This window comes from Ictidomys tridecemlineatus, chromosome 5 (genome assembly GCF_052094955.1).
Source record: "Ictidomys tridecemlineatus isolate mIctTri1 chromosome 5, mIctTri1.hap1, whole genome shotgun sequence".
Lineage (NCBI taxonomy): Eukaryota > Metazoa > Chordata > Mammalia > Rodentia > Sciuridae > Ictidomys > Ictidomys tridecemlineatus.
The window spans coordinates 122,515,390-122,527,598 of NC_135481.1; the positions used below are offsets into that span (position 1 = coordinate 122,515,390).

At 37.8% G+C, this 12,209-nt stretch overlaps 1 protein-coding gene across 22 annotated transcripts in view; it reads left to right on the forward strand.

The window, feature by feature from the left end:
* Mark3 (microtubule affinity regulating kinase 3) overlaps positions 1–12,209 on the forward strand; it is a 105,906-nt gene that overhangs the window by 60,172 nt on the left and 33,525 nt on the right. For 20 of the 22 annotated variants that reach the window (XM_021732770.2, XM_040275627.2, XM_021732771.2 and 17 more), the window contains 3 exons: positions 709–774; positions 5,227–5,297; positions 12,111–12,167. In XM_021732770.2, the coding sequence (XP_021588445.2) occupies positions 709–774; positions 5,227–5,297; positions 12,111–12,167 (194 nt within the window). The remainder of the gene's footprint in view (positions 1–708; positions 775–5,226; positions 5,298–12,110; positions 12,168–12,209) is intronic. The other 2 variants (XM_040275632.2, XM_021732777.3) reach the window with 1 other exon arrangement.

Here is a 12,209-nt window from a genome sequence, read left to right on the forward strand (position 1 = left end):
CTTTTTTTATTCATTTTTTTAGTGGTAGTTGCACTCAATACCTTTATTTATTTGTGGTGCTGAGGATTGAACCCAGGGCCTCACACATGCTAGGCGAGCATTCTGCCACTGAGCCACAACCGCAACCTTGAAAATCATTCTTATAAAAAAAGGTTTTTTCAGTTAATTGCCTCATAATCCCTTCTACCTTTTTCCATTACTAGTCTCAGCATAGTGATGAAGAAACCCCTGTTCTTTGAGAGTTAAGCTCCCTAAGCATCAATTCTCAGTTGGAATCACCTCTGTAAGGCTGTGGTGACAAGTGAGCAGACTCACACTTGCAGTGCAGAGTAGATCTGGGCCACCCCTGCCAGCTGAGAGAAGTAGGTATGAAAGGTAGGCTTCTGAGTGCAGCTGGCCCAGACAGACATAGGAACAGGGACAGGGATAGAAGAAATAGAGCACATACACTTGGCAGCACCCTGATAGCATCAGATCATCCAGAAGTGGTCTTTTTTTCTATATAGAGTTCTTTATTTTTGTAAAAACTTTTAGTATGGGAAAAATTCCTGAGAACATTATTTTAGAGGCCAGCTGTTAAAATCTTTAACAGGGAAAAATTGCTTCTCATAGTTGGAGTTTGTATATGCATGGTTTATGCTTAAAGACTTTTGTTTCTGTTTTTGTTTTTGTTTTTATTTTTCTCTTGCATCCTCTCCCCTTCCTCAGTGAAGTTGTTTGAAGTCATTGAAACTGAAAAAACACTCTACTTAATCATGGAGTATGCAAGTGGAGGTAAGCACATCTGTGTGAATCAAGGTTGCTTTTCTTCTTTTTCAAAAGAATGCATAGCACACTGCCCATAGGCAGGTAATTGTTAAGGTTTTATTTAACATCCAGAGTTATAATACTCTAGGATAGGGTCAGAAAGCTGACCCTTAGCAGTTCTATGGATTGCAGTGTTTCACTATTAGCAATAATGATATCCTAAGTTCTTGGGTTTTTGCATTGTTGTAAAATATTCAACACATAATGTCTTACCATTTTTGACTATATGATTCAGTGCCATTTGGCATATTCTCATTACTGTTCATCCCTCATGAATATCCATCTCCAGAAATTTTCCATTTTCCTAAACTAAAGCCATACATACCCCTTCCCACTAAACCCTAACAGCTCATTTCCCTCTTCCTCAGTCCCTGGAAGCCAGCCTTCTACTTCCTGATTCTGTGAGTTTGACACTGTAGGTAGCAGTATGATAGGATCTTGCAGTGTTTGTCCTTTGTGCCTGGCTTGCTTCACTTAGCATAATGTCCTCAAGGTTATCTGCACCATGGCATGTGTCAGAGTTTCCTTCCTCCTTAAGGTCAAGTAATGTTTTTTGTGTGTGTGTGTGCGCGTATGCGCGCGCCATACCTCTTTTATCACAGGTGTTTTGAATTTTTTAATATATGAACACATTAGTATGTTGGGAAAAAATGTGTACTACATGTTAGATCCTTTTCTTTATCAGATTTTCAAATCATTGATGTCCATCTTTGCAAAGGCTAGAAATGATGGTTACAGTACAAATGACAGATTTTCTTTAAAATGAAGATTAAGGGCAAGTAATTATTTGCCTACAAGGTTGTAAAAACTAGATTTTGTATCTATCAGCAGTGCATGAATACAGCTGCTGTCTTTTATAAGGACTCTGGTTTCAGGGTTGAGGTTGATAGGGCTGCTCTGCCCATGTAGTGCAGAAGCTTTCCCATTCATCTTTTTTTTGTGTTCCCTACTTCTAGCACTGTGCTGAGCACATAGCAGATACTAAAAAATAAGAATTAGGCTGCATTTGTGAAATTATAAACTCCTGGAGATAAATCCAGTTGTACTCTATAGGATCATAGTTTTATTTTATTGTTTGTTCTTTGATCAAGGTTGCAAAATCTGGGGATGGAAGGTTGAATCACAGCCTCATTGTACCAAGTTAACCATTAAGTTAAAAGATTCTAAACCTGTTTTGGGAAAGAAAGAATTGTAAGCGTACCTCTGGCACCACTCTTTCATACTCTTAATTGAATTGTATTTTACATTTTAAATTTGCAGTTTGGGAAATTAGTTGGGATTTTTCAAATTTGAGGAGTGGGAGGGAGGAAGAGCTGAACTCGGTATGGAGTTCCAGCACTTGCTCATCCCATAGGCAAACTATACAGAATAACCCTTATAACCTCCTTGTTTGTGTGGTCTTGTTCAAGGTGCTTATTCTCTCTGGCCTCTTTGACTTTCACAGCAATTCCATGATGTGACCAAGCTGTAAGCCATGGCTTTTACCAATGAGGAATGGAAACTGGGTAGGCTCTAGAGTCACACCCCCACACCTGAAGCAAACATGTCATGACAGCATATAGTCTCTCCAGTTTGTTGGTCATGGCTTTCTGTTCTCACCTATTTTAGGTGCCAAGGCCACAGATTGCTCTATAATCAAGACAAACATGTCTTGAGAAGCATCCATGTTTAGTAGAAAGAGGATGGACTTTGGAAAAGAATCGTGAGTCGAGCCAGTGACCCTCATTGGCTCTGTGACCAGAGGAGTAATCCATCTGGGAGCTTCACAGTGGGCATGCTGACAGCCCTCAGCATTTATAACAGCACTTCATTGACGGAGTTCTTGTAACCACCTCAGCAAACACTGTCAATCTCTAGGACATACCACAAACACTTCATTAAATTGATTACCCTTGAGCTGGGGTGTAGCTCAGTGGTAGAGTGCTTGGCTTGTTCGAGGTGCCCCCACCACACACACACACACACACACACACCACACGCACACATGCAAAAAAAAATTTTTATTTTTTTTTTATTTTAAAAAATAAATTGACTACCCTTTCCCCTCCAGCTTGGTACCTTTTGATTTGGTGGACTCGTAAAGTTTTAGAACTGCAAAGAATCTTAGAAATCATCCAAGGCAAAAGAAAAGAAATAAATAACTCAGGGTAGCTATCGAAATTTTTATAGAGTCTAGTCTCCAAAAGGTTGTGCTGTGCCAAGGGTCCATAGCTTGTTGGTTGCAGGATGTGAACTAGAGCTAAGGGCGTTCTGAACTGCTCTATCCAGTGTCTTACCAATTGTGTGTTCCCTGGCCTGGGCAGGAGTGCCACTCTGCTTTTTTTCTCTAGTAAACAGCCTTTATATGTTTTCAGTTCAGCTGCTTAATCTGAGTGTTAATACATTTTTAATAAGGATAAAAAAGATCTTGGTTGCATTCCTGGCTTATAAGTTGGATTCCTTACTTATAACTTAGTAATTGTAAATGTGCTTTGTGATTCTAGAAATCTCATAAGAGGTTTATGTTCCATTCATTTGGAATTTATAAAAACAATTAATTTTTAAAAATTATATTGACATATTTGGACTTTGTCATTGTTTCTCTATGACAGCAAAAGAGCTGTTTTTTAAGTCAGACTGCCTTCTGTATTATATAATAATGACGCATCTTCACATCTTTAGTTTTTTTTTTACTTGCTAACCACTTGTTTGATGATGTATGCTTCTCTATAAATAGATCATTTACTTAGAAAATGCTGACACTTTACTGAATTGACATTTAGCTCACAATTCATCATAATTAAATGCATTGTGAATGTAAATTAATATGGAAAGTCTTTTAAAAGACCATGCAGTTGAGTGATAAATGGAAATATTTTTACTCATCCATTATTTAAAATGTATTTATTCAGAGTTAGGGTAAATAGTTTTAAAGCCAAAGATACTCATGTATAATTTAGAATGACTTTAAGTCTCGGAATGTTTTAGTTTAATGTTGTCACTAAGCTGATGTAGGTCCATGTTTCTTTCACTTATTAGGTAGACATGGTTCCCAAAAGCATCTTCCTTTAAATTTTTAAAATAAGGATTGTTTCTGTGGATTGCAGGGATGGTGTTTCCTCATTCTAAATTGATGAGCACTTAGCACTAATACTGTGTTCTCTGAGGTGCCTCCTCTTCCCCAAGGAGTTAACACTGTGTGGAAATGCACTTGGATGTTGGATAGCGAGCTCTGCCAGTGTCATCTGCATTATGTCCTGAGCCCCATTGCTCTTCCACTGCACATCCTACTCTGGGCCGTTACTGTCATGCCTGGCTTGATTTTTGCACAGGTCTTCCAATTGGTTCCCTGTCATTCCTCTTGGCTTACTCCTTCCCCTTGTTATATCCATTGATCTTTTTAAGAGGTCAGTCATTTTCTCATCTCTGCTTCTCGTCTCATCTGCAGTAAAGCCAGAGTTTTTTCCAAAGCCTCTTGGGTCCTCCACAATTGCCCTCTCCCCATTGCTTATATCTCACTAGCCATATGGCTGCCTTGCTTCTTTCTCCTACTTACCATAGACTCTTCCTCTCAGAGAACTACATTCATTGTTCATTCTCTAAGGTCCCCAGCAGAGTTCGAGGAAGCTCACATTCTTCCTGTTTATTCCCACCTTTTCTACATCACACTTTCAGTTCCTCTCATGTACTAGGTGCATGCTTGTTCACTGTCTCCCTACTAAAAGGCAAACTCCATGGGGCAAGGGGCTTTGCCAAAGTCACTGTTGCATTTTTCCAGAACCTGGGACAGTGCCTGGCAGTTACTAGGCACTCAATAAATGTTTGTTGAATGAATTAACACACTCAGGAAATACTTTGTGGCCATCATCCAACAAGGAGAACGGCTTCTTTTAACCCAAATAATTTAATTCATTTTAACTTTCCATTTTCATTGCTCAGTTTTTATAAAGCATATTGAAAACATGTAAAATGAAAAAAAAACCTTTTAAATGGAGGTTGTATAATTTAAGCATATGAGAATTTAATTTTAAGGCTTTTCTCCAGCTTAAAGATTTTACTGGTGAACTTAAATACCCAGTGAAACTTTATCCTAGCTTAATTCACATTCCACATATTTCTGGCTAACTTCATACTGGTATAAAAAAATAAAAATTTTTTGTGGATGGTAACATACACCTGTAATCGGAACAACTCAGGAGACAGAGTCAGGAAGATCACAAGTTCTAGGCCAGCCTCAGCAACTTGGTGAGGCCTTGAGCAACTTAGTGAGACACTGTCTCAAAAAGGGCTAGGGATGTAACTCAGTGGTAAAGTACTCCTGGATACAGTCTCCCTGCCACCACCAAAATTTAGAGTAGTACTAAAAGTGAAACATTAACAATTTCTGGGAAAATTAATGCTCAAAAGTAAAACTTCTCCTTTTATTTCTCTCAATTATAGGTGAAGTATTTGACTATTTGGTTGCACATGGAAGAATGAAGGAAAAAGAAGCAAGAGCTAAATTTAGACAGGTATGAATTCACGTCTTTAGCCGATTAATTTACTTAATTTATATTGACAAACCCTGAAGCAAACAAGTGTTTGCCTCTATTAGTGCTCATGACACCCATTGAGTGGAGCAGAGGATGACCATTTTGTTCAACAAAAATTTATTAAGTGGGGTTGGAGATGTAGCTCAGCAGTAGAGTGCTTGCCTAGCACATGCGAGGCCCTGGATTCGATCCTCTGCACCACATAAAAATAAATAAGTAAAATAAAGGTATTATGTTCTACTACAACTAAAAAGTAAATATTAAAAAAAATTATTAATGGGGCTGAGGATGTGGCTCAAGTGGTAGCATGCTCACCTAGCATGCGTGAGGCCCGGGTTCGGTCCTCAGCTCCACTTACAAACAAAAGATGTTGTGTCCGCCAAAAACTAAAAAATAAATATTAAAAAAAAAAATTTATTAAGTGGCTTGGGATATATCTCAGTTGGAAGAGTGCTTGCTTCTCATGCACAAGGCCATGGGTTGAACCCCAGTACCATAAAAAAAAAAAAAAAATATATATATATATATATATAAAGTACCTTTCTCACCTGAGGCAGGTGTTAGTGGTAGCCATGTGTTTCCCCAGAGCTTTGTAATTGAGACATCAGTCTCTAAACATTGACCTTTGGCAGTTCAACTTTAAAAATCTAGAGCTTTGCCAGGTGCAATGAAGCATGCCTGTAATTCCAGCAGCTTATGAGGCTGAAATGGGAGGATCAAAAGTCAAAACCAGCCTCGATAACTTGGCGAGACCCTGTCTCAAAAATAAAAAATAAGAGCTGGAGATATAGCTCAATTGATAGAGTGTTTGCTTCGCTTCCACAAGGCCCCAGGTTCAATCCCCAGCACCATAAAAAACATAAAATAAAATAAAAAATAAAGCCAGGCACTGTGCTTACACACCTGTGTAATCCCAGCATCTTGTGAGACTGTGAAGGAGTGTGAGTTCAAGTTCAGCCTCAGCAACTAGTGAGGCCTTAATCAACTCATCAAGACCCTATCTCTAAGTAAAATATATATATATTTTTAAGAGAGAGTGAGAGAGAGAGAGAGAATTTTTAATATCTATTTTTTAGTTGGCGGACACAACATCTTTGTTGGTATGGGGTGCTGAGGATCGAATCCGGGCCGCACGCATGCCAGGCGAGCGCGCTATTGCTTGAGCCACATCCCCAGCCCCTCTAAGTAAAATATTTTAAAAGGCTGTGGAGTTATGGCGCAGTAGTTAAGCACCCCTGGGTTAATTTTAAAATAAATAAATAAATATTATAAATTAGATTTTAAAAACAATAAATTTGTAAAAATACACACACACACGCACACACACACACACACACACACACGGTTAAATCCCTAGTACCACAATAAACAAAAACAAAATCTAGAATGCCTGTGATTACATTAATTAAAACCATTTTAGCCAAGCATAGTAGGGTGCTCCTTTTAAAAATTTTTAAAAAGCAAACTATTTCAGTTTTTTTTTCTTCAGTTTTCATTGGACACAACATCTTTATTTTATTTGTATGTGGTGCTGAGGATTGAACCCAGCGCCCTGCGCATGCCAGGCAAGCGCCTTACCGCTTGAGCCACATCCCCAGCCCCCTATTTCAGTTTTTAGCAAGAAGAATATCACAGTCCCAAAATTCACTTAGTTTTTTCTTTACCCCACGCTTTAAAGAGTCTCTAATTTTAATTAGCTGATTTTAAGTATAAAGGTGACATAACTCTCCATTAATAATCATTTATCAATTGACCATCACCTCCCAGACACTTGTATAAATTAATGTAAATCATGCAGCAGCCTTGTGGATTAAGGATTAGCATAATACTCATTTGCTAAAGATAAAAAACTTAAGACATGTAAAGATTTAACAGTTTACCCTGTATTTTCATGTCTGTCACGTGGCAGACCTGACATAGATTCAGACCCAGGCTCTCTCACTTCAAAACTAGTCTTAACTCTTTAAATTCTAAGTTTTCAATATTGAGAATATTTCAATGAAATTGACACAGTTGCATTAAAATAGGTTGGAAATCATAATCTAACTTATTATCATTACTAATATCAATGAATATTTTCAGTAATTATTCACCTGTTAATATTCTCAAAAGAATAGAACTCTAAAAACATAGGCATTTATTTAAAGTTATGAAAAGTGGTATATTTGTTGCATAGTTTAAGTTTTTAGGTGTTCCATTAAGGGGATGATGTGACACAATGTGTTCATCAGTGCATTGTCCTAATGTGAAGATCAGGGATCAGCAGGCTCTTTGTGAAAAGACCAGACAATGCATATTTCAGTCTCAATGGGCCATGTGGTTTCTGTTGCAACTGAACTCTGCTCTGTTGCATAGGAGCAGCCACAGCTTAAATGAGTGTGACTGTATTCCAGTGAAAGTTTATTTGCAAAACCAGGGCTGGGCCGATTGAGCACATAGGCCATAATTTGCCAACAGACTTAAATAAAAGAAAGGGCACAGGTGCGTTATTACTTTTAAATTAATTCTGGGCTAGAGATGTAACTCTGAGGTAAAGCATATGTTTATAGCAGGGACTCAGCCCTGGGCTCAATCTCTAGTATCAAAAATAAATCAATTAATTAACTCAGTGCTCTCACAGTTAAAGTTCTGTATTTAAAAGACAGTATGGCCTCATTTCTCTTAGAACCTTTAAATTTTTGTTTTTTCACTTATAAGTTTGTCAGGATGAATAGGAGATTTTATTTAAAGTTTCATATGTTTGGAAAGGTGATTTTAGCTGGTTTTCTAGTTTTCTCTTAACAGTGTCTCCTTTGATTTACTAGTCTCGTGTTTATAGTTAAGGGTTCATCTATAAGTTTCTTAACTTTTGCTGTTGCTTAAATTTAATTTAAAAGTTTAAATTCAAAGTGCTACTAATAGTACTTTGAATTAAAAATCTTTTCAATATCAAAAGTTGAGCTGGGCATAGTGGTGCATACTATAATCCCAGCTGCTCAGGAGACTGAGGCAGGAGGATCACAAGTTAGAGACCAGCCTGGACAACTTAGCAAGACCCTGTGCCAAAATAAAAAACAGAAAGGACTGGGGATACTTGTAGAGCACCCCTGTGTTCTATCTCCACCACCAAGAAAAAAAAAAAGAAATCAACTAACTGTGGTTATGGTTATCATTTAACTTCTCTGGTCCTTTTTTTTTTTTTTTTTAAGAAAAAGTGGGGAGGAGGAGAGAGAGAGAATTTTTTTTAAATATTTATTTTTTAGTTCTCGGTGGACACAACATCTTTGTATGTGGTTCTGAGGATCGAACCCAGGCTGCATGCATGCCAGGCAAGCGTGCTACCACTTGAGCCACATCCCCAGCCCTCTGATCCTTTTTTTAGCCATAAAAAGATAAAATTACACTTGATGAATTCTGTAATTTTTCTGATTCTAATATTGTTTCATTCTGTTGTGTATGAAAGGAAACTCAAATTTTTATTAGAAAACAAAACCAGTCTGTTCCTTTTCATAATTGTATTCTTTTAAAAAAACATATTTATTTTTAGTTGTAGTTGGACACAACTAAACTTTTATTTTTCTTGTTTATTTTTGTATGTGTTGCTGAGGATCGAACCCAGGGTCTCACACAGTGCAAGGCGAGCGTTCTACCACTGAGCCACAACCCCAGCCCCCATAACTCTATTCTTAATAGAAACTGGCCACCTAAATTAAGCCAAGAGATTTTCCCTCCTTCAACTTAAATTTCTTTCCATCCAAGAGAATCTGATTTGCACGGGTAGTCTGATTATAGGGAAAGGGCATGTCCAGGTAGCCAGAGCAGGCAGCAGTTGAGGACCTACACCATAACCCCCTACCTCTACCACCCCACCTCCAGCCCTCAGATTTTTATTTGAAATTCCCTGCAGAAATTGTGAAGCCTGTTTGAGAAACCTCTTATTAGTTGGACCAGTAAAAATGGCTTATTTGTTTGTGCCTTTAGTTGGTTTGTGTACATAGAAAGACTGTCCTCCCTTCTGGTGGCTACTGGCCTTAGACAGCTCCTTCACACCTGACAGCACCAGGCGCAATACTGTGTTTTTACTTTCTAATTGCTGTGCCTTCTACAAATCATCACAACTTTGACTAAAAAAAAAAAAAAGAAAAAAGAAATGTCTAAGTTTTTCTGTTTATGACAAAGAGTAAGGTGTTCTACATGTACAGGATGCTGGGTGTGATCCTTTTTGTGCCATGCAGAGGCCCTTGGTTCCACCTTCCTCCTCAAAGGATCCCTTGTCCCACTGCTCACCATTTCCATTCTCCTCAGTACATCTGCCATCTCAGTCGCTTGGTTGCACTCTTGCTCTTCTCCAAGACAAGGAATAGACTCCTGGCTACATCTTCTTTTCTTATCTATTTCTTGGTGGGCTGGTAATGTTGATGTTTCTGTCCTTTCTTGAGTGAGCAAAAGTGAATTAGGCTAACATTCTTATTTTAACCTAGAAAACATCTAGAATCTCAGCCTGCCTCTAGCTAATAACAGAACACAAGAAAACAGTGGGTTTAAGTTGCATATTTTTAGGGATTGTGTCAACAGGTTAGCTTTGAGATGTTTAGAGCTAAAGGAAGAGAAATGAACTGGGAATGGACAGGAAATTATCAAATGTGATTCAAAAGCAGATTTAAAAAATAACCTACAAAAAGAAATCTCAATAAGAGGGGGGGAAAATAAGAGGGAAAACTAATATAAATGCTGAATGGGACCAGGCAGCAGTAAGGTAAGATTTACCTGTGTCATAGGTAGATTTTGTTTGGGAAAGCAAAGCTATTTCATCTCCCTGTTTTCATGTTGATAGAATTCAATAGCAGTAGTGTTCAGAGCAGTAGACTAATACATGCTCTGAAACCCATGTTTTGGCATTGGAATGTTTGTACCTTTAGGTGATTATGAGTGGGTCTCATATTCTGAAAAAATTTTTTTTAATAAATATTTTTTAGTTGTAGTTGACACAATACCTTTATTTTATTTATTTATTTTTATGTAGTGCTGAGGATCAACCCAGGGCTTGGCACATGCTAGGCGAGCGCTTTACCGCTGAACCACAACCCCAGCCCCATGAAGCTTTAGTACTTTATTTAAAATAAATATTCATGGGGCTGGGATTGTGGCTCAGTGGTAGAGCACTTGCCTAATACGTGCCAGGCCCTGGGTTCCATCATCAGCACCACATAAAAATAAATAAATAAAATAAAGATATTGTGTTCAGTTAAAACTAAAAAATAAGTATTAAGAAAAAATTGGGGGGACTGGGGATGTGGCTCAAGCAGTAGCGCACTCACCTGGCGTGCGTGCGGCCCGGATTCGATCCTCAGCACCACATACAAACAAAGATGTTATGTCTGCCGATAAAATAAAAAAATAAATAAATATTAAAATTTTCTCTCTTCTAAAAAATTTTAGAAAATAAAGTACTAAAGCTTCTTAATGAAGCCCTGATTTTGGTATTTATCCCATTCTGACCCTAACCTAGTTTCTCCTTTCTGCTTATTTTGAACCAAAATATACAACAGTCCTCTCTATGCTTTTATGTCCAGCATAAGTGTGTCCATTTGGTTTATACTTTTGGAGTGATGATGATTTGGAAAAACAAACAGTATTTTCATTGTAATCCCAGTTTTGTATATACAAAATCATGTACATCTAAAAGCATATGCAAAATACCAAAAAAAAAAAAAAAAGACTAGAAGCAAATACAACAAAATAACAGGAGTTATTCAATATTTGATGGTAGTGTAGGCATACACTTACATGTATTTTTTTATATTTTTTAAAATTTCCTTAATGAGCATATAAAGCTTCCGACTATTTAAAGTTACCAGTAATTGTGAAATGTCAGTAAGCAGTTGTTTAATTAACAGTGTTAATTGTAGTAATAATTGCAAGTTGGCTAAAGAAAAACACATCTTTTCTGAAAGTGAGTGGAGCCCTTGTTGATGCATGTAGTGATTTTCACAGTTCATAGTTCACATACGATCAGCATCCATTCTTCCATTTTAAGAAAGAGGAAACTAACACCGGAGAGGTAAGTAACGTTAGCTGACAGTAACAGGGAGTGTTATGGGGAGAAGCATGGAAGAGGGGTGCTGAGCAGACACCTGGATGAAGGGTCTGCCACTGCTGGTTGGTGGTGGGTTAGCTCACAGGTCATGATAAGTGCCCAGAAGCACTGGGCCTGTCCTCTCTGAAAAATAAATGGAATATTAACAGATAGAGTCCAAGAAAACTGGAGAAGACTGGAAAAAAATCCTTACATTTACCTTCCTGCTTTCATCCTTACATTCTCAAAATTGAAAAGTTCAAAATATAAGAAATTGTTTTCAGGGGCCTGGGGTTGTGGCTCAGTGGCAGAGCACTTGCTTCACACATGTAAGGCACTAGGTTCCATCCTCAGCACCACATAAAATAAATATAAATAAAAAGTTCATCTATAGCTGAAAAATATTTTAAAAAATTGTTTTCAAAAATTCACACAATTCAAGTGCTTAGATTTTTTTTTTAACATGGGAACATTAATGAAGCTTTCATCTTTTGTTTTATTTTTGATACTAGGGATTGATACTAGGAACACTTAACCACTGAGCCACATCCCCAGTGCTATTTATTTATTAGTTGTCAATGGGCCTTTATTTGTTTATATGTGGTGCTGAGAATTGAACCCAGTGCCTCACACATGCTAGGCAAGCACGCTACTGCTACAACCCCAGCCCACAAAGCTTTCCTCTTAATTACACATCTGTACCAGGAGTAACTAATCTTCTCCTCTTACCCACCTAGATCGTGTCTGCAGTACAGTATTGCCACCAAAAGCGGATCGTTCACAGAGACCTCAAGGTATGTCCAAGTGTCCTTGCTCAGTGGATGTTCAGCTCACTC